The sequence below is a fragment of the Corvus hawaiiensis genome, chromosome 1, assembly GCF_020740725.1.
Source record: "Corvus hawaiiensis isolate bCorHaw1 chromosome 1, bCorHaw1.pri.cur, whole genome shotgun sequence".
Taxonomy (NCBI): domain Eukaryota; kingdom Metazoa; phylum Chordata; class Aves; order Passeriformes; family Corvidae; genus Corvus; species Corvus hawaiiensis.
Window position 1 is genome coordinate 96,061,950 of NC_063213.1, and position 25,533 is coordinate 96,087,482.

General features: G+C 53.7%; 1 protein-coding gene across 2 annotated transcripts; it reads left to right on the forward strand.

The window, feature by feature from the left end:
* Positions 1-287: 287 nt before the first annotated feature.
* CCR7 (C-C motif chemokine receptor 7) lies at positions 288-9,349 on the forward strand. 2 transcript variants are annotated; one of them, XM_048317449.1, is made up of 3 exons: positions 288-555; positions 5,465-5,514; positions 6,817-9,349. In XM_048317449.1, the coding sequence occupies exons 1-3, from the start codon at positions 546-548 to the stop codon at positions 7,879-7,881; spliced, it is 1,125 nt and encodes a 374-aa protein (XP_048173406.1). In that variant the 5' UTR covers positions 288-545; the 3' UTR covers positions 7,882-9,349. The 2 variants fall into 2 exon arrangements, with proteins under 2 accessions (XP_048173406.1, XP_048173416.1); XM_048317459.1 differs by lacking the exon at positions 5,465-5,514.
* Positions 9,350-25,533: the final 16,184 nt, after the last annotated feature.

The following is a 25,533-nucleotide window of genomic DNA, read 5'->3' on the forward strand; positions in this document are numbered from 1 at the left end:
ACTGAGCTGCTGAGAGTGTAGCGAGGGAGAAGGGCAAAGGGCTGCTGGCCATGAGTGGTCCTGTGCACTGAAACTTTTCAACCTGAACACCCTTCCGAAAACATGTCTGGTAGATGGGATGGGATCCTCTGTTTCCTCCGGCACTGAGGGCTCACAGATGAAGCAGGATTTGCTGGAGAGGAGAGGTAAGAAAGGGCCTCCTTCCCCCGTTTCCTTCACCACAGACCATTTCTCATGTGCCAGTTCAAAAGCAGAGCACACTTCACTTCCCCGAGTGTCAGTAACAGCTCTGGGTGTGCGGAACACGCCAAGGCAGCACCTGAGCACCCCGAGAGCTCAGCACAGCTCTGAACTGATGAGAAGGAGGAGGAGGAGGGTCTACTGAATGTCAGTGACATCAGGGTGCCTGTGATCTCCTCACAAGGGTGCAGGAAGTATAAAAGCAGAGTTCCCCGAGGAGGGTCCCTGGCAGGAGCTGGGGAAGCGGCGCTGGAGCGGGTGATGCTCTTGCTACCTCTGTGACTGGATCCTGCTGGAACCACACCATGGATGGGGGTGAGTACCTGGGCTGCAGCCTCTGGCTGTGTCTTCAGCTTTATTAATGATGTCCAGCCCCTGTTCCATGACACAGGAGTGGAGCACTTCTGTTAGAGTATTTAAACAGTATAAAAGACTTTCATCTTCCTCGTTTTTACTATTTTTAAAAAAATGGACAGTTCTCTTTTAGAAGCTCAAAAACCTCAAATCACTTCAGAAACAAACACAAAAAAAAAGAGGTTGGGAGGCAATTTTAAGGGGCCCTTTTGTTCCAAGGCAAATGGAATCTTTCATAATTCACATCTTTTCTTCTGTGTTCTTAATTTAAAGAAAGAGAGAGAGAGACCACTCTCCCTGGCAACGTTTTAATTCAGTGAATCAATCGAGGAACTGGGAGCAAGAAGAGCTGAGTTTGTTCGATAAGTCCATCCAGTCTTTTGCAAATTATTTCTATTAAGAAATATCTGCAGGAACACTGGGGGATGCAGGAGGCTCTGGGGATGGTCCAGGGATGCAAAGAAGCTCTGGGGGATGCAAGGAAAAGAGGGGGCAGGTCCCACAGGACCCTCCAGACTGGAGCAGGGAATGGGCCAAGGGAGTCTTCTTTCTCCTGGATGTCTCCTCACAGCCTCTGGCAATCAGTGGCTTAGGAAATTCCTGGATTTTGGAATCCCTGCATCCAAACAAACACCCAGCTGCAGCAGCCCACCAGACATCACTCTTCTCGTTTAAACTTTTGACCTCCGCATCATCCTGTGGGCACTTTGTGGGCTGCTTGTTCCAAGGGGTTCAGCGTCTGGGGGCAGCTGAACTCAGCTCCTGGGAAAGGTTAATCATGACAGGGCAAAGAAAGCGTTAGTGAGAACCTGACAAGATTATGATAATGTTCCTGCTTTGGGGTTTTTTGTCCTACTGTTGTATTTCAGAGGAATATTTCATTTCCCTGGAAGATGCACAACCATGGTGCTTTCTTTAAAACACGACTGGCTCATTCAGCAGGAAATTTTCGACTTGCTTTTCTCTGCTTATCTTGTCTTTTGATTCACAGTTTCCTGAAAGGAGTGGAGGTAGATAATTATTAACTTTCTTCTGTGATAGATCAGTGAACACATGAAATAAGAGCATGACTGGGTTTCGCTGGGTCCTCTCGCTCCCGAGATGACAGTGTCTTTCCTCTGCCAGTTTTGAGGAGGGGAAGGGGGGAGAACAGGCTGATAACTGCCAATAGTCATTAGATCGCTTAAGTATGATTAACTTTTCTCAGAAATACCTAGTTCTTCCCCCAAAAGCCTCCTGTACTGCTGGTGAAGGGGCACCAGAAACTGGTACATGTATAAAACACAGAGAGCAGGTTACTCACTGCCTACACGTGTGCTGAGACCGGAACTTGCACTTTGCAATTCTGGATGGCCAAAAAACGTTCTTTCACCACGAGGGTTTGGCCAGAGCAGGTTTGCTCAGCTTTGCCAATGCTCCCTAAAGCATTCCCAGCACCTGCTTTGCTCTCATGCATCTCTCAGCTGTAGTTGCAGCCAGACCCTCATGAGCTGCCCCCGTCATTTGTGTGATCTGATCAACCACCCTCAGCGCCGTGTCTCTCCCCTCTTCCAGGCAGGTGTCCTGATACCAAATACTTCCACTGCCAGAGGCCTTTCTGGGTTCACCTGAGGGGATTCACTGCTCCTGCAGCTGCTCTTATCTTGATGACAATTAGTAGCTGGTGCTGAGGGAGATCCAGATAAACTGGGAGGGATCTACCTGTCCAAATTCACCCACTCTTCTGCCACAGCACGGCCTGAGCTGTGCCCCAGGTGCCCACCCCAGGTGCCCACCCCACAGCACCTGAACTCCAGCTTAAAAACACCTGTTTCTTTCCCTTTGCTATTGAGGGAGCCTGAACAGCTCAACAGGTGTCAAGGGATGAATCCCACACCCTGTGCTTAATCTGTGCAGGAAGATTGTAAAACTGAGGGGTTCCCATCCACTGCCACGAACAGACCCCTTCCTTCCTTCCTTCCTTCTCATGGAGCAATTCCCCTTTCCACCTGTTTCCAGGTCCTTCAGGACAAGGATGGCCTCAAACCAGCACCTTCCAGGCTGAGAGACATGGGGGCTGACACGGGGCTTTAAGGCCAGGCTGACTCATCTGCTGTGGTGGGGTTTTGGTGTATTTTTATAAATGAGGTTTCTAGTGCAACTGGCTGCAGGGACTTTTGGGAGGGTTATTTTTTCTTTAATATTTTGAGGAACAAAACATTAAAAACTTTAAGAAAATACCCACAGCAGCCAACTGCCTGGAGGTGTGAAAAACAGAAAGGAGGTGTGACAAAAGGAAAGGAATGTACCTAAACTGCCTGATAAACTGCAGAGCAAAACGCATGTCCTGATAATTGCGTCTGCCCACTGCCCTAGACCACAAGACAAGTTGGGGAGATGCAAGTCCTGTCCAGTCTGACTGAAACCAGTGACACAAACGTGCTCAAACTGGTACAGAGGGAGCAGGAGGCAGCAGGGCCTCTCTGGTTGTGCTTACGCAAACATGTAATCTGAGGTGGGGGCACAGAAGAGGGGCAGAAACAGCACAGGCTTTCTTCATATTGAAAAGTCATTTGACATTTAAGACACTTGAAACAGCAACTGAGAAGGGGGAGGAAAAAAACCTATGATGATCTTCAAAGGAATGATATCGGCTGAACTGTTTCAGGAGTTGGTTGAGTCACGTTCTCAGTCCTGTTCTTCTAGACCTTCACAGGGTGATAAGGAAACAGAACAGAGCAAAGGAGCCCTCACCAGGGCTGAGTCTGGGCCTGGTCAGGTTAAGTCAGGGCTGGACCTGGAGTTTACAAACCAAGCCACGGAGAGCTGGTGGAGCCTGGTTTAGGTGGGTGCTTTTCCTCCATGTAATGAGGGTGGTTCTTCTCTGCCTCTTATCCAGCTGCCACAGGGGTAATTGCCTGTGGGGCTGAGCTACCAGCACAGGTACTTATCACCCAGCCAGAGGCAGCCAGGAGCACCATCTCCAGGAGTCCCGGGAAACCAGGCTGTTCAGAAGGTGGAACAGAAGACTAAAGGCTGCTATGGGGTTTGCAGAGTCAGGGACCTCGTGCCCGTATCCCAGGCAGGTAGAGCAGTTACAGTCTGGGCTTGCTTAAACCCACCTAGTGATTCTCAATCCTTGGGGGTTTTAGTGTATTTCCTGTGTCATATGCAAAAGCAGGGGAGCAGCTTGAATGGGAGACAACCACAGCAGACACCAAACCTCTTCCTGTAGTCTGGGGCTGGTCAGAGTGAAAGCCACTGGCTGGACAGAACAGCCAGAAGCTTCACTTTACCCCTCAATCCCAACCTTGCTCTCCTCCACTCCTGAGTCACCTGCACTAAGGGTTCCCTAGGGAACCTTTCAGATACGCCCAGGAAGGTTTGGAGAAAGTGAGGGGTGGACGACCACAACTGAGCACACAGCTGCATGAGCATAAAAGATGAAAATGAGGGGGGAAGGTGAGACAGAGCTTCTAGAAGACCTCAGGGGAGGCTCTCACACAGGCCTGGGGATGAGCACTATGACTTTTCACACGTGATTGAGGATCTCTCACCCACACATCAACCTCACGTATAAAAAAACATCCCCACTCACAGGTACAAGAGTAACTATCTGTTATTAGTGAAGCTGTTGCTTAACATGGGGGACTTAACATGGGGACTTGGTGCAATGTGTGCAGTTACCTGTAGTGGAAGTTCATCATCCTGGTCTGGTACAACGTGAGCAGGAGCCTGGCAGAGCAGGCTCCAAACTGAAACCAAGCAGAAACCAAGCAGAGCTGTGTCCAGCAGACACTAAGCACTGGAATCCGCCACATTCATGAACAACCAGGCCATGAGGAGCAAGGCAGAGTTCTAGGAGGAATAAGGAGCTGAAAGCCAAAGGTATCTCCTTGCCCAGGGCCCCTAGAGCAGAAAACCCTCAGGGAGTGAGGGGCTGCAGGGACCAGCCAGTGCCTGGAGGGACATCGTGGGTGAAGGCACCCCTCAGGGAGGGACACATCTCCTGCTCACACCAGAGTGGATCCCAGGATCTCACTGCCACCTTCCAGCTGAGCAACTTTCAGTGGCAACCGCCTGAGGTAGATGCTGGTACGAACTGTAAAACAAGTGAGGAGAAAGCTTTCCCTGGCCCCGGCCCTGCTAACCACAGCAGGAAGAGCTGCTTGGCTGAGATTGCTCTCACCACCACCACACCTGGCTCTGAATTCAGTTTTTCCTCCCAGCTGTCAGCGTCCTCTATTTTCATATCCCAAGGCAGCAGAAGGCAACTCTTGACATTTAGAGACAAGCAATAAATTTCAGCCAGTTCCAGTTCTGTCTATCCCATGGGGAGCTGATCTCTCCTCTCCACAGCCCAGGCACCACACAGGAACAGCTGGGCCAGATTTATGGCCCTCACAGCGGGATGTTTTCACACGGATTAAGCTGCACCCTCACTGCTCAGACACAAGGGAACAGGCTGCTGGCTGCCCGCAGGGAAAAGCATTGGATAAAATCTAAATGGGTGCACTGTGCCCGAGTTAAGAGTCTTCAGCTCTCAGCCTTCACTGGATGGGGCTCTGAGCAACCTGGTCTAGTTGAAGATATCCCTGCTCACTGCAGGGGGTTGGACTGAATGACCTTTAGAGGTCCCTTCCAACCCAAACTGTTCTACGATTCCATGAAGCCAGAGGGGCCAGGCTCCTGAGACTCCACCGGTGCTGACAGTAACGTCCATGACCCTGGGTTATCTTGCTGGCATCTTCCCCAGGTTTTGGTTTCCTCAGCGGTGAGGGCTCTGCAGGGTTCACAATGCCATGGTCAACATGATCCACTGCTTTTTCAAAGTGGGAACCGTGTGGAAACCCCCACTCAGCCACTAACACAGTATCTCCTTCTTCCCTAGGCAAGCAGCTAAAGGTCACCCTTGTTTTCAGCCTGCCGCTTGTTTTTCAGGTAAGATGTTTTCAACAACATTGTTGAAATCCCGCTGCTTTGTGTTGTGGGTAAAGGGAGATCTCAAAAACTCTGAGCAGCCACCCACAGTCCTAGAAATGTGGGGGGACACAGCTGCTCACCCCAAGATCCAGCTGTGGGAGGTGAGAGCAGAGCCCAGCTACAGAAAAACAAACAAGAGAAACAAAAGGAAGGAGAGCAAAACGGTGACAAATGCAGTGATTTTCAGATGGCCTGGGCTGTGTGAGTCCCCTTTTAGCCCCAAAATGAACATTTCCAGGTCACACAGGAGCACCCCACATTGACTGCAGCAAGCAGCTGGTTCCCGCTCCCTGAAAATTCCTGGTCAAGGTGCCGGGCTCTGACCGAGCACAGTGCTGGAGAGGGATGTGCCCAAGGAGGAAGAGTTCAGCATCTTCCTCTGCCTGTTCTTGCTCAGAGTCCCCTGGCACAGCAAGGAGCACCCCAAGCATGGAGCTGTGCCATGACCTGCTCCCAAACCAGGGGCTTGGTCCCTCGGCAGCACTGGCCACCCCCCAGCCTGTGGGGCTCCATGGGCTCAGCCTGAGGGCAGAGCAGAGCAGCCCGTGCTTCTCCCTTTCACTGCTGGCAGCCCGGCAGGATGTGGTGAAAGCCAAACTGCCGAGATGGAGAGCACCGAGATGCTCACTGATAAAGGGTGAGGGTATCCAGGGGAAACCTTTCATCTCTGTGCGATGGGGAGAAGGTTCTGGAGACTAATAAGTCACAAAAATCAGGGCACAGATACCGCAGGCTCTGTCTGCCCTGCAGGTTATGGGAGTGTAGGAAGATGAAACAAGAATAATCAGAACTGAAATCAGGTGCCTGAATGAGATGCCAGCACCGTGTCCGCACTGACACGGAAACAGCTTCTGCTGAACTCACCTCACTTCCTCACAGTCACCTTCCTTGATTTTTAATTTAGCTGAAGGACATTTTATTTCTCACATTTTATCTGAGAGGCAGCTGTGTACACACAGCTGGAGGCAGGTCCTGGACATTCTGGAAAGCTGCCACATGTCTGAGGGTTTGCAGGTGTTGCTTTGGCTGAGCACTAAACATTTCTGGTGGAATTCCCTCTTGGAGCCCCCCGAAAAGCCCCAAACCTCACATATTTATGGGAAACACTTTCAGCCACAAGGTCATGTCAGCTCTGTTTGTGATGTTGGCATGAGCCTGCACTTGGGAACTCCCTGGGACTTCTCTCCAGGCCCCCTTCCCAGCACGGCCACGCAGGCACACAGTCCTTGTCCCAACACACTCTTCTCTTTCCTGTTCCAGATCTGTGCTGGGGACAATGTCACTGATGACTACGACTCCAACACCACCATTGACTACAGCATGTTCGAGTCCCTGTGTGAGAAGAAGGAGGTCCGTAACTTCCGTGCTGCCTTCCTCCCAGCCATGTACGGCCTCATCTGCATCATGGGACTGCTGGGGAACGGGCTGGTGATGCTCACCTACATCTACTTCAAGAGGCTGAAGACCATGACAGACATCTACTTGCTGAACCTGGCTCTGGCAGACATCCTCTTCCTGCTGACCCTCCCCTTCTGGGCCACAAGTGCGGCCACGCACTGGCTTTTTGGGAGCTTTGCCTGCAAAGCCGTCTACTGCATCTGCAAAATGAGTTTCTTCAGCGGGATGTTGCTCCTCCTGTCCATCAGCATTGACAGGTACTTCGCCATCGTCCAGGCTGCCTCGGCCCACCGCCTGCGTCCCCGGATGATATTCATCAGCAAGGTGACATGTGTCTTCATCTGGCTCCTGGCCTTCATCCTCTCGATCCCTGAGCTGGTTCACAGTGGTGTGAACAACTCAGAGAGCAATCCCCGTTGTTCCATCATTGCTCATGACTTGCAGACCTTCAACACTGGCATCAAAGTGTCCCAAATGGTGTTTGGCTTCTTAATTCCCCTCCTGGTCATGTCTTTCTGCTACCTCATTATCATCAAAACGTTACTCCAGGCCCGCAACTTTGAGAAGAACAAAGCCATCAAGGTCATCATCGCTGTAGTCATCGTCTTCGTCGTCTTCCAGCTGCCCTACAACGGCGTCATGCTGGCCAAGACCATCTCAGCCTTCAACCAGACCAGCTCGTGTGAGGAGAGCAAGACGCTGGATGTGGCAGATGACGTGACCTACACCCTGGCCTGCTTCCGATGCTGCCTCAACCCGTTCCTCTATGCCTTCATCGGCGTCAAATTCCGCACCGACCTCTTCAAGCTGCTGAAAGAGCTGGGCTGCCTGAGCCAGGAGCGCCTCTGGCAGCTCACCACCTGCCGCGACAACAAGAGGTCCTCCTTCGCCATGGAGACAGAGACAACCACCACCTTCTCCCCATGAGCCGAGCTCCAGGCATGCTTTGGCTGAGCTGAAATGGTTTTGAACATTTTCTCTAGGGTGAACTCCTGGCAGAGCAAGACCTGCCACACTGCAGAGAAGGCGAGGGGAAAATCCAGCAGCCTCCCCGTATTTCAAGCAGCGAGGACTGCTGGCCAATATCCCATGAGTGGAGAGACTTTACAATAGAATTGTCACTAACAGCAAAGCAAGGGAGAGGTGGTGAGTCTACAATTTCTCCTGTCATTTCACCTTTAGCTTACTCTTTCCCTGTCAAAATGAGAAATGCTCAAAATAGAACATTTACCCTAAAAGTGACAAGTACAAGAGAAAACAGACGTTGGTGCAGCAGAACTGTCATTTGGAGCTGAGCTTCCAGGAGCATCACCTTTGCTTTGGATGTTGCTTTTAACAAGACAACCCGTTGCTCTACAGCCCCACAGAAATGCCCTTGCACTAAGTCAGTCCAAGGCAAACCCACAGCCTCGGGCTCGATGCAACACACAACCCCAGCTGTGGAGCTTCGGAGCACACGGCTGCTCCGCCTTCCCCACAGGAAGTGAGAGATGACCACAGCTAATGCAAAATCCACACAAACTCCAGCCATAATTTCAATTACTTCATATAAGACTGTAGCCACTCATAGCTCTGTCAGGAAAAGTACAAATTCCACTTTACTCCTGCCTGTTTCTGAGCTATCACCTGCTGACCTCAAGATAAATATGAACGTGAGTTTTCTCCTCCCTTCCCAGTCCTTCTAGCAGGACTTCAGCTGCCTTTGAAGTCAGATCTGTATTTCACTCATAAGCTACTGGGGCGTGTTTTGCATCGGCGCTGTCGGCGCTAACAAAGACTGCTCACTGAGGTTTGATCTGAACACAAAGGACAATCCCATCCCACCACTGCCAGGGCCATGGCAGCTGAACAGCAGATTATTGTCACGGAAAGTCAGACCTTGGAGGAGCCCAGACTGTAATTCCAGTTGGCGCTTTTACAGGAAGAGCGAAGATTCCTGACGACAGATGAACACTCTGGGAACCACTGTTGTGGGACAGCTGAACGTCAGCTGGGAGGAGCTGCTGCAGAGTCTGGGCAGCTGTCCCTGTCCTTGTCCTGTGTGCTCTCATCCCACAGCACCCAGCTCTCCCAGAGCCATCACCAGTGGAGAGAGGTCTCAGCCTGGAGCTGCTCCCGGGGCTGACAGGGAAGACATGTCCATGTTCCCCTGAACACACAGAGCCATGAGCAGCAAAACACTCACTAAACAGACATTTATCCTTTTTTTCAACACATGGATCCATCAGGAGTGACACAGAGAACTCTCTGGTTCATAGGTTGTAAAGCATTGCTTTAGAGAACTGAGGACTAAAATCAGCTTTCCAAGACAGAATTCACTGGCTGGGTCTGAGACAGCACTGCCAGTTATTTTCCTGGCTGCCACCAGATCTAAATAAATTCTCCATAAACCATTTGCCTCTGGTGTACGGGATTTTTGCCAAGGGCTGGGATTTGGGAAGAGAGGATATTCTGCTCGGTGTTACCTGACTGTGCTGAACTGTTGAACTCATTTTCTTTTACAATGCCCAGGTAATTGTACAGAAGTGCTGCTTCTCTGTCACATGAAACAGGGGGTGACAACTAACACTGAACAGCTTTTTGCCCTTGATTTCCTCCTCATCCTTATTTGGGCAAGACACAGCTATCAAGATCTTGGCCAGAGCCAGGGACACCCCCAGCACAGGACACCCTCAGCACAGGGTATTTGCAGTATTCCTCATCAGTAAAAATAGGTCGTTAACGTATATTCAACATGTAAAGCTGCTTCACACAGACAAAGTTCAATCTGTTCATGAATGTACCCCGAGAACACTCTGCTTCCATGGAACCTTTTCATGCAGAATCCATTCACCCTATTCCAGCCAGGAGACTGCTCCACCAGCACATGGAGCTGTACTTGTGTCCTGTTGATAAAAGCCATTCCCCTCCTGCAAATGGAGAGGTCTTCAGGTCTTTATAGACCAAACGAATTCCAAACAGCATAACACACAGCTGCTTCCATAAATGAGATGCAGAGGCACCCTCTGGGACAGCTGCAGCTCAGAGAGGCAGTGGTGATGTCGGAGTGACTGGCTTCCCCTGGTTAAATTTAACAGACACAACACATTTGCATCTAATTTAGATGAGTCATGTTAACACTGGCCTAAGATCCCAGCCTGAGGTTCCCCCCGATGTCTGAAAACTGACTGTATTTTGCTACTTGAGAAAAATAAATTATAACGATTTAAACAAAATACTTTTGGTTTTCCATTGCATTTTCTCTATCCTTGTACAGTCCTTGCCAATCCTTCTGTCCTGTCAGGAGCTGTTTGATCAGCTCAGCTTCACACCAGTGCTGCCCTGAAGGTGGGAGAGCATGGAAAATAAACTAAATAGAAAAATGTTGGTTTACTTCACCTGCTGATGGATTATAAAAGAAACAAGTCACCAGCACTTTAAGGAGTTTTTAACTATTAACCCACCTGTTATAATGCTGCTCCACAGCTGGATGTACCTGATGGCTACTCATCAACCTTTAAGTAAAAAGTCTTTAAGCTGTAGCATTTTATTGTTCACATTTAATTAAAATTCAGTAATAAGCCACCACATTACTGTGGGAATTGCTCACAGGGCAAGGCAGCAGCTCTGGGGGCTACAACCCCTACCCACAACCAGGGTGAGAGTAGGAACTACAACAATGAACACAATGCTCCTGCCTGACCTCCCCAGTTAATCTGTGCCTCAAAGCACACGGGGAAAGGCGGGGGGGGGGGCCCATATCCTTCACAAAAAGTGCCCTGTAATTGGAACTATAGAATCAAAGAGGAAGAAACTCAAAGAACACGACAGGAGCCTGACACCCGAGTGCCAGAGCCAAGGCACATTTCTGCTTTCACTGAGCCATGAAAGTCTCCCGTTTTCTCCCAGAAGAGAAAGGACAAGGTGAGTTCCAGCATCTGGCCCAGAGTCTCAAGCAGCATCTCCAGACTAAGGCACAACACAAGATGCAGAACCCCAAACCCAGGGATCCTTACATAAACATTGGGTCTCACTGCAGCGAGGTCCTCAACTGCCCCAAGAGCTCATTTAAAGTGCACAAGGTGCAGTCAGCTGAGCAGGGCTTGGAGCCAGAACTGGGGATCTGCAGAGAGCCACAGCCCTTCCAACCATTCCCCCTGCTCCTCTGAGGTGAGCCAAACTCTTAATATTCAAGAACTTTCTTGATTAAGAAAATAGAGACACCCCCTTAAAGCCCTAACTTAAACCGGTAAAATTCACCCACCAAGCAACTGCACAAGATCACAACTTGGGCCACAAATATTACAGCCAAATCACACAGAACCTGTTACCAAAAAAAACCAAAAAGTTCTATTTCTAGGATGGATTTAACCCACTTTAATACCTTTCACCAGCAAGAGCTGCCTATTTCCTTTCACAGTTCCAAATCTTCTTTAAAAAGCCAATAAAAAACCCTGGCCCTCATTAGAGAAAGGGGACACAGATTTGCCATAAACCACATAAAGGCACGGGAGGGAGTGACTGCCCAGTCCCAGCTGTGTGGAGTCTGGGTGGTTCCTGCAATCCCTGTTCCATGTTATTGTGGGGAATCCTGCATCACTCAGAAGCCCTGGACTCCTCATTGCTCTGGATAAGCATCACTGCTGATCATTTCTCCTTCCCTGACAGTTCCTTATCTCTGTGCGTGTGTATTTTTAAGTTACAGTTTGAAAGCCCTTCGTGCCAAATGGATCTGGGCTGGGTGGGAGCCAAACTGGAACGAGGAGCAAGTAAACTGGGAGCTGGCAGCTGCTCCCAGCTATCTCAGAGCAGGGTGCTGGTGTGTCACCTCCCTCTCTGTGCTGTCCCAGGCGCTGCCCCCACCACTTGCTGGTGAATCAGTTGATGGGAAGGGGAAAGTTCTCCAGGCAGGGCTGTGGTTTCTCGTGTGCCACCTGGGCAGCTGCGTGAGGGAAGTCCTTGTCACCCTAAAAAGGAATGAGCTGGAACCGGGTGAGGTAAACAAACCCTAAAAATAATGCCCGTGGGCAATGGGGAAGGGTGGGGGCACATTGCATCAGTCAGAATAGCTGAGAGCGGGCCATGGCTTCCTCCTCGCAGCTTCTTTTGTAAGGAAAAAAACCCCAAACTCCTGTTCTGGGGGTGGAGGTGTCACATCTCAGGGGAGAACTTTTTGTACAGCCAACTGTCCCTGTTGGCAGAGCTGCCTTGCCTGGGGCCACCTCCCCCAGGGAGGATGGTGGGGGTTCAATCCATCCCTGGGCCACTGGAAAAGGGATCTGGGGAAACTGAAGTCAGCTGAGCCATCACCTGCCTTTTGCTTGCATCATCACAAGCAGCTTCGTGACCTCAAAGCAAGTAAATCAAAGAGTCTGATGAGGACATTTTACGGATTAGAAGGTGGCAGGATCAGCTCAGAGCCAACTGTTGGCACCAAGCAGGGGACAAGAACTTGCAGTAGAGATATAAGGAAAAGTAACCAGCTAAGCAGCACCATGCTGCATTCAATGGCAGCAGCACAACCCACTGCCAGACCACCTCAGAGCCCTGGAGTGGGGGGTGTCCCCAGCCCTCCTCCTCACAGAGCCCAGCCCATCCTGCTCCTTCCCCAAGCACTAAAACCAGGTAGAATGTCCTTGGCTCTGTGCTCACACCACGTGTGGGAGCCCTGCCGGCCTCTTGCTGAAATGAAACACAATTTCATGTGTTCGGATTTAGCACAAATCGCCAGTTTTCAAGCCCAGCTGGGGCAGCCACCAACCCAAAATGAAAGTTATTTTTTCACTCTCACCTTTCACTAAGACCCCAGTTCTGCAGAGCTGAGTATTGATATTAAACCAGCAGAGAGTCAAGTGTTGATATTAAACCACCACCTGTCACTGCCACAGCTTGTTGTAGAAACCTTATTCAGGTCTGAACAGGTACGGAGCCTTCTGGCTCCACGTGCAGGGCAGCTGCAGAGCCAGCCCAGGCATTTGTCACTGCCGAGCCCCTGCAGCTCCTCATGTGCAGGAACCGAAACTTCCCTTCCTGCTGCTTTGTTTTTAATTCAATTGTCTGAAAAAAAAAAAAAAAAAAGAAAAAAAAACAAGCAGAGAGCTGCTTTCCTTTCTGTGCTGCTGAGTGCTGGCACAAAAATTATTGTTGAGTGATCAGGGGCTTTACTGGGAAATTTCTGTGACTGAAGGACAATACTAATGTCCAGAATCGTCCTGCAGGAGAGGAAAAGGCCAAGTAACTTCCAGTGAAATAGACAAAAAGGCCGTCCAGGATTTAGAGTCTGTGCATGCTGCCCTGTACCAAAATCAGAACTTCTCTCACCAGTTCCAGTTCCTGGATCTTGGAGGTTTTACCCATGACTTTGTCTCCTCATCAGGGAACGTCCCACCTCCGTGTGAAGCTCAGTGAGCACACACACGTGTCCAGGTGTGCACACCTGTCCCAGCAGCCCTGGTTTCACTCCAGGGCAATCACAGCAGAATCAAACCCCTCTGGGGCAAAACCCAACTGTTGGGGCTGCACAGAGAGAAACTCACGTTTTCAGGGCAGAGTTGACTGATTTCCTGGGAGGTAATATGTTTCTCCTAAGTTTTGGCCACACCAAGCAGCGAGAAAGAGCTTCAACCCCTGTGCCAGGGCGGGGAGTGGGAGAGGAAAAAAACAAAGCTCTTTATGGATGACTAACCCAGGCTCAGCTCCTCAGCGGGTGCTGCACGAGCCCCTTTGAAGAGTTCCACACTTTTGCAGGTGGGTCCTGGTTCTGCCTCGCCAGGGGGTCACAGGTAGGGACAAGGCTCCTGCCTCAAACGTTACCCCCCAACTGTGTGCGGAGGGTGGGAGTCGTGGGGCACCGCAGAGCTGGGCCCCCACAGACGTGGCTCCCACCAGGCTTTGGAGGGTTGCAGCAGACCTGGAAAGGCACCAGATCCATGTGAGACTCACCCAGCTGTGCTGCCAGCAGCTCCTGGCAGGCCCCCCCAGCCCTCCCCACGCGAGCCGACCTCACGTGCCAGCGCTGCCTGCGCAGCCCAAACAGCCAGAGGCGTGAGGCTGTTTTGGAGCTTCAGAGAACAGCCAACAGAAAAGGTCCCCCCAACACCACAAAAAAGCCCTGAAAAGCTGCCAGAGCCTCCTGCCTTCACTGGGCAGCCTGCTCCAGGCACTACCCAGGCTGTGGCTGTTCTGCACCCACCACACCAGAGAAGGTCGTCACGGAATGGTTTGGGTTGGAGGGAGCTCAGGATGGGGGAGCAGCCCCACAGCCGTGCCACAGGTCCTGTCCCAGCTGCCCCAGGGCCGGGGCACAGGGGTGATGCTCTAGTGAGACATCAGCTCTGCAGAAAAGCTGCTCCTCCTAGGGGACTTCTGGTACATGTTCCACCCCTGCCAGGGACCTGCTCCTGATCTCTGGCAGGGAAATGAGCCCCCTGTATAATCACCAAGGCAGAAAGAGCCTTCCCTCACGGGGCATTTTCTCCTGCAGCCATGGAGGACGTCATGGCACATGGCCTGAAACACACCATGAAACGGAGCTCCAGTGACCAAGACGGAAACACTTCCTTCTCTTCCCTGACATCTGAAACAAAAAAAAAGAGATTATAGGAAAAGCCCAGAACAGAAAGAACCTCCCAAAGCACTGGTGACCTCCCCAGGGCCTGAGTGACAGCCTCAGGAATGACAGGACAGCCCAGACAGGCTCTGAGTGACCCACAGCACATCCAGCACAGGTCTGTGGTCACCATCCCATCCCCTCTTGCCTGCGGCCATCCTGGCCCTGGGAACCAGCAGAGACAGAAAGCTGGGATAGAGGACAGCAGGGACATGGTTTCCCTGTCCTTCCCTCGAAGCCACTCTCCTCTCCTCTTGCCTTGGGTCACAAGTTCCCTGTTCCTGGGAGAGGGCTCCCAGCCAAACCTCTGAACTCCCCACAGGCGGCCAGGACCGACCACAGCGCTCTCCTTGAGAGCTGCTGACACCATGTGGGAACGCCTGGGAAGTGATCCACAGACACCTCCTGCCCTCCAAGCCAGGACTCCGGGAAAAACTCGGGAAAGCTTACCCCTGAAGTAAAGGTGTGGGTTCAGATCGTGTGGAATCCCATTGAATCCCTCTGTCAGGCTAAAAAATGGACTTGCTCTACTTTGGTTTAATTTAAATCTACTGGAAGTGATTTGGCTTTGATTCACTTGATTTTTCCCTCTGGATCAGCCCATGCCTCTTCCACGTGATTTCAATAATCCATTCTCAGTGCTAAACTCCATCCTGTTTCTTACATCTTCCCATAGAAATGACATCTCCCACAGATCACATTCCACTGGCTTTGTACCCAAATTTCCTAGACAACTCTGGAAAACATAAATGGCCTTTTCCAGCCACCTCCTACTACGTGGGACCCTGTGGGAAACTCCAGTGCAGCTGCTCTGGAAAAATCCCAGCCTGGAAAATGGGATTTGTCAGGCAGCAGAAGATGCTTTCTTCAAGCAAGCTTTACAAACACACCCACTTCCCCACGAGGGCTCATTGTGCTTTTCAATCTCTCTTTCACCACGCAAGAATGGGTGGCTTCAGCTTCTGAATTTGTAGATGAACTGAGAAAAACACCATTGCCACTTCAGCGATCAGTGACTCAAAGACTTGTTCACCGTTATGCAGGTGCCAATAAACAGTTGCAGAGGTGTGAATTCTGCACCGAGGTGAAGCTACAGCTGGCAGAGGCTGGGACAGAAACTCCGACAGCAAATGGTGCCTCCGCTGGGAGGTTCTGTCACCCTAAAACCCCACCGTGTCAACAAATTGTTCTGGAGTAATCCCTGTGTAAAAGATAAAGATCTAAAGCTATTTGAGAGCATCCGAAGGGGGCTGTGAGGGGTGAAGGATCTGGAGGGGAAGAGTGTGAGGAGCAGCTGAAGGCACTCGGCTCCTCAACATCCTCCCAAGGGGCTGCTCCGATCTGTGCTCTGGTGACCAGGGACAGAACCCCGGGGAACAGCTGGAGCTGTGTCTGGGAGGGTTAGGTTGGATAGCAGGGGAAGGTTCTTCCCCCAGAGGGTGGTCAGGCACTGAACAGGCTCCCCAGGGAATGGGCACGGCCCCAGGGTGGACAGAGCTCCAGGAGAGTTTGGACACCGCTCTCAGCACAGGGTGGGACTGTGGGGGTGTCCTGTGCAGAGAGGGGAGTTGGACTGGATGATCCCTGCGGGTCCCTTCCAGCTCAGGATATTCCCCGATTCTGTATTTGTCACCAAAGACGCACATGAAAATGTACAGAATTTAGTGCAGAAATACTAAACACAGCGATTTCAGGCTCCTTTTCCAGGGGGTGGCCAAACCCCTCCAACCCGGCACCTCTGTGCTCCTCCCGTGTGTGCGAGGACCAACTGAACTCCTCTAATCCACCCCCAAACCCGCTCCCCCCAAACTGAAACTTCCCCGGCTCCACGCACGTTTATCCACTTAGGTTTTGTCTTTTCTCCCTTGTTTGCATAGCAAAAAAAAAAAAAGTCCTTTTTTGTGGCTTCTGCAGAAGACAAATGGAACAAAAACAACCCCGCTCGCCCCACCTATGCCACCAGCTTTTATCTGCGGGGGCCAGAGCCCAGAGCCCACCCCTTCAGATCTTATGGAAATAAACACTCGGTGACATCAAATCTGTTTTCAAGGAAAGGTTCCCACACCCCCTTACAAAACACTTCGGTATTTTTTTTCCCCGAGATGCTGCCCACGTTTCTCCCTTGCACACCACAGCACCAGCACCAGGCAGGGAACCCTCACCTGCCTCCCCCCCGTGCTCACCTGTCCTCTCCTGCCCCCACCTATCCCCAATTGCCCCCACCTATCCCCACCTGCCCTCACCTGTCCCCACCTGCCCCCACCTGTCCCCACCTGCCCCCACCTATCCCCAACTGCCCTCACCTGTCCCCACCTGCTCCCCCTTGTGCTCACCTGTCCTCACTTGTCCCCACCACTCTCCTGTCCCCACCTGCCTTCATCTGTCCCCACGTGTCCCCAGCTGTCCCCACGTGGCCTCGGCCTGTCCCGGCCTGTCCCGGCCTATCCCCACCTACTCCCACCTGCTCCCCCGGTGTTCACCTGTCCCCTGCCTTCCCCTGTCCTCTCCCCTGTCCCCTCCTATCCCTTCCTGTCCCCTGCTCTCCCCTGTCCCCTCCTGTCCCCTCCTGTCCCCTCCTGTCCCCGCGCTCACCGGTGCACGCGCACTCACGTGCCTTCCCACGTGTCCGCCGCGCGCGCCCTCGCTCCGCCCCCTCCCCGCCCTCACCTGCAGCGCCCCCTGGCGGCCCCGAGCCGAGCGCGGCTCCCGCCGCCGCTGGGGGGAACCGGAGACCGACGGATCCACCGGGAGAACCGGAGCCACCGGAGACCCCCCCCGATCCACCGGGAGAACCGGAGCCACCGGAGACCCCCCGATCCACCGGGAGAACCGGAGCCACCAGAGACCCCCCCATCCACCGGGAGAACCGGAGCCACCGGAGACCCCCCGCTCCACCGGGAGAACCAGAGCCACTAGAGACCCCCCCATCCACCCGATCCACCAGGAGAACCGGAGCCACTAGAGACCCCTCCATCCACCCGATCCACCGGGAGAACCGGAGCCACCGGAGACCCCCCGCTCCACCGGGAGAACCGGAGCCACTAGAGACCCCTCCATCCACCAGGAGAACCGGAGCCACCGGAGACCCCCCGCTCCACCGGGAGAACCGGAGCCACCGGAGACCCCCCCGATCCACCGGGAGAACCGGAGCCACCGGAGACCCCTCGATCCACCAGGAGAACCGGAGCCACCGGAGACCCCCCCGATCCACCGGGAGAACCGGAGCCACCGGAGACCCCTCGATCCACCAGGAGAACCGGAGCCACCGGAGACCCCCCCGATCCACCGGGAGAACCGGAGCCACCGGAGACCCCCCCGATCCACCGGGAGAACCGGAGCCACTAGAGACCCCCCCCATCCACCCGATCCACCGGGAGAACCGGAGCCACTAGAGACCCCTCCATCCACCGGGAGAACCGGAGCCACCGGAGACCCCCCGCTCCACCGGGAGAACCGGAGCCACCGGAGACCCCCCCGATCCACCGGGAGAACCGGAGCCACCGGAGACCCCCCCGATCCACCGGGAGAACCGGAGCTACCGGAGACCCCTCGATCCACCGGGAGAACCGGAGCCACCGGAGACCCCTCGATCCACCGGGAGAACCGGAGCCACCGGAGACCCCTCGATCCACCGGGAGAACCGTCCCTGGCACAGGGTGCCCGGAGCAGCTGCAGCTGCCCCATCCCTGGAAGTGTCCAAGGTTGGACGGGGCTTGGAGCAGCCTGGGATAGTGGAAGGTGTCCCTGCCATGGGAGGGGGTGGGGCAGGATGAGTGTTAAGGTTCCTTGCAACCCAAACTATTCCATGATTCTATGATTTTATGAACACGGTTGTCACTGGGGGACAGTACTGCCAGGAGTGGAACTGCAGCAGGATGCAGGAGCTGCAGATGCCACCAGGATCAAGCCCTGATTAACCTTTTATGTGTTTTCTTCTCTGTATTATCTCCCAGGAAAGTTTCTGGACCTGTCTCAGAGCTGTGTGCCTGTCACGCGGGGGCAAGTGTTGCAGTTGGTGCCCTTCAGTATTTTTGTTAGGGGTCTAAAAGCTCCGTTTGGTGCTCAGATGTCCTCGTGCCTCCCAAGCACATGCTGTTGCCACTTCCCTTCTTGTCACTGCTGCAGGGAGCAGGTGATGCCCAGGAAATCCACAAAAAATATTCTTGGCCGCAGTTGGCAGCTTCTCCTTCCAACACAGCCCTACACCAGGTAAATCCCGGTGCCCCTGTCAGTGGCCACCGAGCACAGTTCCCATTCCTCCAAACCTTGAACAACAGTGGCAAAGCCCAGAGGGAAACCAGGCTGGAACACCATGCTCTTCATTGCTCTGGTACCTCCTGAGGGTCTCAGGGCCCTCTGGAGATGGGAACCAAGCTCCAAGTGTCTCACAGAGGGATAGAAACGAGTGCAAGGTGATGCTCGGGCTGTGAGCAGAGCCCGGAGCTGGGCTGCTGTTTCCAATGTCACAAGCTCGTTCCCGGTCCTGTTTTGCTGGCACAGCCCGTGGCACTGGAGTTCGCAGGGCTGGAGGAAGCAGCACTGCAGCACTCGGGTATGGAAATGAGCCGACAAATAGAGCATGACCCGCCTGCGGAGCACGGGAAGGGCACTGCAGCGGTCGGTTCCTGGAGAAAGTCTGGGAGCTGATCCCTTCCTCGTGCGGAGCCGTAACACCGTGGGTGATCCCCGGGGAGAGGCAAGTGCAAGAGGGAGGACAAGTGCTAACTCACAAACACGCAGGGAAACCACAAAACCAGGGGCAAAACCATCCTTGTTCTTGTAAATTCTGAGCAGCTCTTTTTGGTTTGTTCTGTTTCCCCACGGCACGTTTTTGCCATGAGAAAAGTCCTGAAAACTCCTAATGGCAAAATAAAAATTAAAGAGGCCGGCGTGTCACTCCTGGCACTGGGTCAGGCTCATCCCTGTGTTCAGGATCCAGCCCCAGCAGTGTTTCACCTGAGAGCTCCTCGGAGGAGGATGCCGGTGTTACCTGGCGGAAATGGGATGCTGGCGAGGCACAGCGTGAGATCCCCAAAATCCTCTGGAGTAGTGGCACTGGCCCCAGATTTCCCCACCCACCTGTCTCCGTGGTTTGCCTGGAGCTGCAAATCTTCCTCTGCTCTAATCTGTTGAAGCTGTAACCCCGAGGGATGTCTGAGAACGACAGCCAGAACAGCCCTGGAAGTGCGAGTGATCTGTTTGCTGCTTTTCTCCCTTCAGGACAGCTCGGCTGCCTCCCGGGGGGATCCTCACAGATCCATTAGCGTCCATTAGCAGCTTCCTCTCCTTTGCCTGGCAGTCAGTGTGGTCCTGTGAAAGTTGGCATCGTGGTGGTCCCGGGGGCTGGAGCTCACGGAGAGGGGCCAGCGCAGCCCAGCAGCCCCGGAGCTGCCCCGGCTCCAGGGCAGGAAGGAACCGCGGGGGCCTCTGCTCCTTCCTTTTCCTGCAAGCTTGGACAATAGCAGGGCAAAGGCTGGGAAGAGACGAAGCAATGGATTCCCCAAATCAAAACGAAGAGTTTTAATAAAGGGGCACCTCTTTGTTTGTCCCGTGGAGGGGTTTCAGGGTGCTGGTTCTTAACTGTGAGCTGTCCCTGCTACCAAGTTATTGTGGGTTGTTATTATTATGGATAAAGTGGGCAGGGATGGTGAGATAGGTGAGGATCACTCAGTGCTGGAGGGCTGCCAGGGGCTGTGAGTGGGACAGGGAAGTGCTGAGGGGTGCAGCTCTCTCTCTGCAGCTCTGCAGGGACAGGCACATGCATGTTCCCATCTTACAACGGCTCAGCCCCACTGGAATCTGTAGCAGCTTTTGAGGATCAAGCAGTCTTCCAGCAGCTGTTCCCAGATTTTCCCATGCCATGGCCTTACCATCCCAGTTGGAGAGCCCTTTGCATCCCTGAGCCAAGGGCAAAGGCTGGAAAGGAAGAGTTCAGGACCATGTGGGACACGAATGGATGGACTCGTATGGAGAGCTTTGGCCAGGAAGAAGAGCCGCCTCTTCACTGGGAAGTGGCCTGGCCTAGAGGCCGTGGGGGGATGCAGGTGCCCTTCCCATCCTGAGGCCCTGGCAGCAGCCGGGCCAGGGCGCTGGGGGCTGGGCTGAGGGCGGGGAAGGCAGGAGCCTTTGGCCCCGCTGTGCCCGCACTGCGGCTGGGAACAGCCTCCATAAATACCAAAATGCTTTCAGCGTGACAAGTGTCAGCAGCTGTGACTCAGCCCTTGGCACTGCCTGCAGTCACCAACCATGCTCCCATTGTCCGGGGTCCCCTGGAATGCGAGCCCACACCGGCAGTCCCGCTGCTTCTCTGGGCTGCAGACGTGGGTGAAGCAGCACCTTGTGATTCTCCGTGCGGTGATGCCCAGGCTGCAGTGATCCGAGGGAAGGTGCCACTTCCCAGGAAGTACTGGAGCGCTTTATGCACGGCCAGCGTGAGATTCAGTGTGGAAAACGGATCCTGGGAGCTCGTCCCAGGCCCTTCTCCCAGGAAAAATCTGGGAACAGCTGCTGGGAGAGTGCTTGATCCTCAGTCCCTCAAAGGCTGCTACAGATTCTAGTGAGGCTGAGCCATTGTAAGACGGAAACGTGCATGTGCCTGTCCCTGCAGAGCTGCAGAGAGGGAGCTGCACCCCTCAGCACTTCCCTGTCCCACTCACAGCCCCTGGCAGCCCTCCAGCACCGAATGATCCTCACCATCCTTGCCCACTTTATCCCAGTAAACCCACAATAATCAGCCTATTCTTCTCCAGCCCTTTGTTGCTGCACCCATCCGGAGGCCCCTCAGTACACCTTGGCTCTACCTTTCCCCTTCCTGACGTCCCTGCGCGTTCCTCCTCACCCCTGCTATTAGCAGTAAGAGCTGTAATTAGCGTTCTGGCTGTGCCCAGAATCCTCTCCCTTCCCTCCTCACAGGGTTTACGGTTTTTCCGTTGAACAAATATGGGAGCAATTCCCCTGAATTGCCAATCCCTATCAGTGCTGGTGTGGGGCACCACAGCGAGAGCAAACAGAGCTGATTGTGGAGGGGAAAAGTGAGTGTGGAAAGCAATTGTTCTCCTTGAGTTCACCTTCATAACAGAGATGCCAGCTCCAAGACAAAAGCCGTTTCATGGTTCCATGCCCTGGGGTTGGAGGAGTCTCACTCCTGAAAAAGGGAAAATTGGTGGTATTAGTTTAAAACGCAGTTCAGAGGTGGGAAAGAGAGTCCAGGCAGCGTGAGAAGAGCTGGGCTTCGTTTCCTTTTCTTCGTCCACCACCGTGAAACATCCAGCAGCTCTCCTACCCTGGAGAAGAGAACTTTGCGAGGATTATTTGTTTGGAAGCTGTCAGCAGCTATAGCTCAGAGGTTAATGTCTCTCCCCTCGCCGTGCTGTCAGTGTGTGCAGAAATGCTTCTGCTGAGAGGTCACTGGAGCGCAAACAAGGACAGGTGTGATGGCTCCATCTCGCCCCATCCCCACCTGCGCATCCGCGCCGTGGGCCCAGCTGCCAGCAGGATTTAGGGCCAGCACGCCAGGTTTCTTTACAGCAGGAACAGCAGGAATAGCCCAACCTTGCACTGACGGGAAACAAACCCCTGAAGATCTCACTCTGCAGAGGAGAAGCCCCTGTATCTGTGGATCCACACAAACACAAACACCACCAGGATTTTTTCCCCTGGATTTCTCCTCCAAGAGAGCTCCCCCTTGCTGAGGAGCTCTGGAGGCTTCTCCCAGCACACAGCTCCCCTGGGATAGCCAGTGGCCAGCGAGTTTGAACCAGCTTATGAATTTAATGACGAAACTGCTGCTGGCTTACTGGGGAGGGTGAGTCCTACTGCCCGGCAGCTCAGCCTGGGAGTGACCAGGACAGTCTCCTCCGAAAATCCCTGGGATTTAGTGCTGATAGTTACTGGAATGACTCCAAGTGTGGGGTTTTTTCAGGCAGCGTCTCCACAGCCCTGTGTCACTGATCACATACAGAAGGAGTGTGGAAGTGCTCGCTGATCCATGGCTAATGTGCTCTTTGGAGATGTCTGAGGTGTTCTGGCTCTGGCTGGCTGGGAGCAGAACCTGAGGCAGTGTCTGGAGACCAGAGGACAGAGAAACAGCTCCCAGAGGCTCAACTGCAGCAGCAGGAGTGTCACTGCTCCCCTGGAAACACGGCATTACAGTTCCAACCTGGATGGCCCCTGGGTGTGTGCCTTCACACCATGCTGTCCTTGCGGAGCTGGTGAGGGGCCTGGAGCAGGCACTGAGAAGATCCTGAGAGCCCCAGTTTGCAGAGCCCCCTCCAACAACCCAGCTGAGGGTCCCCAGGGCTCTGCTGGCAGAGGTGGCTCCAGGGGGTCTGTGATGACTCTCTGCAAGGGGATGGTGTCACTTGGCACAGGCTGAAAAGTGTCTGTGGTGGGGAGCCAGGTGGCTTCGTGATTCATTCAGCGCCTGACATCAATGTGGAATGGCTCATGGCTGGATCCGGGGTGGATCCTGGAAGCATCTTTCTAAGGAAAGTTTTGGACAATGACGTCCCAGCTTCTGACGATGGATGATGCCATGTGGGGCAACCTGTGCTGCCTTTTCCTGCCTTCCCGCAGAAATACAGAGGGAGGTACTCCCCTTGTGAGGTTTCCTCACTGGAAATGATCCATCCAAAGCTGCTGCAGGGAAAGGGCTTGCTGCTAAGGAAAGAAGAGCCCAGTCTCTAACTCACTGAGGTTCTGAGAGCAAAACGCACCTGCAGATTCAGGCTGTGGAGAGCTGTCCTGTGCTCCTCTGCTGCCTTTAAACCTCTGGGAAACACCGCGGAGAAACCCAAGGTCTTCAACCTGGGGGACAGCACCTCAGGACAGTTGTGTGCTGAGCATCAACATCCTTGGGGCAGTGTCCCGTGGGGCAGGGAACCTCGAGATGCCAGTTTTCTTTTGGGCTTGTCTGTATCTCTTTGGCACATGGTCAACAACCAGTGTCGCGCAGCGCTGGCCAAAAACGGGCTTTTGTCCGCGCTCCACCTCCACAGCCAGGTAATTCCTGGTGGGAGGCAGCAGGAACCACCTGGTGCTGCCACTTCGGCTCTGCCCGTGCAGGGCAGCAGCGGGGCCTCATCCTGTGTCGTTGACGTCAGTGGTTTTCCCCTCGCAGCGCCCGGCGTGTGCAGGCACAGATCTGGAGCTGTGCTCAGCCCTGCCCACGCCTCTGGCACGTTCCGGGCCAGCACCGCTGCTCCTCCATTCCCTCCTGCACAGACACAGCTGCCAGCCCGGGACACCCCTCCAGCCCCACCGCAGGGCATAGGGACACATTCCCTGTCCTTTCCCTGGCTCCCCACCGGCTCTGACGGTCACCGATGCTTCCAAGCATGATGCGACTTCCCTGGAGCCTTGCACTTTCAGACCGTGAAAACCGTAACTGTGAGGTCTAGGAAACAAAAGGTCCTTTCTCACTGCGAGGAGGCTGATTAACATCCCCTCAGGGAGACCAAAGGGCCTCGTCACCCTTCTGACTAAATGTGTTTTGTTGTTCCATGAAAAGGGTGACTCACCTGGCAAGGCCTCGGAAGCCGTGAGCCCCACGTGGCTGTTACAGGAGCCCCGCGGTAACGGGGTCCAGGGGAGGTGTGAGGGGCTGTCCCTGCCCCGGAAACAGCCCCTCCTGGGGTCCCCAAATGCCGAGGAGCTCAAACCCCCCAGTGCTGAACGCTTCGGGCTCCACACAGCCGAGCAGCGCTGGACACGGTGCCCTCCAGCTCCCACACCAAAGGAAGGGGGGGAGTCTCTGGGGGTGTTTGGACCCAGTTCCAGACCGTTGGGATCTTCTCCCCTGCCCTCTGCCACTGGTCAGGTACAAGGCAGGTCAGGAACCCCTCAGAAGGTTCCTTGGGAGCTGCCCAGACCTGCTCTGTTTGTACCAGCTGTGCCATCAATCCCCGGAATGTCACAGCCCTTCATGGATTTTTCAGGCAGGTATTGCAGCACTTAAGGTGTTTTCTTCATTTTCAAAGGGCCCAGAGGAAGGAGGAACTATGGAGGAGTGAGGACAAGAGGAGGAGGGAGGAAGATAGAAGCAGTCTGCTTCATGCCCAGATTTACTGCTCGGTCAACTTCCCATGACACTTCTGAAGGGCTGGACATGGTGTTACTTTGCTTCATCTGTGTCAGACTCCTGGAAGGTTTTCCAGAGCTGGTAGCAGGAGGGAGTAGGTGTCAGTGGCAGCTCAGGACACAGGGCAGAGCAGCTGCTTGGGGCCAACTCACGCGTTTTATTTGTTCTTTTTTTAGCTGTCAGGTTAATACTTTGTCCTTTATGAGCACGTCCTGGGTAGGGCCATGCCTGGAGAAATCTGCTCTGCACAGACAGGTCGGGTTTAGCCAAGGAAAGAAGAGGTAGAGGAGGTACCAGCAGAGGGATCACAGAGGATTCTGCCACGGACGCTGCCAAGAGGGGCTCCCGTGGTGAAGAAGGACCTGGAGGACAATCCCTTGTTCCAGCCCTTCGTGTCAGGGCCCAAACGTGTCAGCCCCAAGGCCTCCCACCTTGCCCTCCACATCCTGCAGCCCGTGGAGCCACTCCGTGGATCACCTCGCCTCACACAGGAGCCAAGCCCTCAGTTCCAAGCAGAGGTGACAAAGAGAGGGATGTTTCATCCTTTTCCCCTCGTTTGCACAGGTGCATTCCAGGGAAGCACTCCCAAGTGTTATTCATAACCAATATTTGTTCCTCTGAAAATGTTCTTTTATGTTGGGTCCCTCATCGGTGTCTGGGCCTTTATTTTGCTCAAATCCCAGAAACAAGGAACCACACATTTGCAACCCTGCAGGTGGGACCCTGTGGCTCTCTGCCTCTCTTGTTCTTCCTCCAGCCTGTCCTGTGGCCACTCCAGTTTTCCTTGGCCATCTCCAGCTGTGAGCAGAGTGCTCTCCCCCAGTAAGTCTCTCACTCCTCCTCATTTCCTTCTGCTTTCTCCTGGGAACAGAAAAGTGGCATTAACTCACTGCTGACCACCCCACCCCACCTC

Coding starts and splice junctions, on each gene's coding strand:
- CCR7 (XM_048317449.1), top strand. Junction 5,515..6,816: donor GCCTGCCGCTTGTTTTTCAG/GTAAGATGTTTT, acceptor TTCCTGTTCCAG/ATCTGTGCTGGGGACAATGT.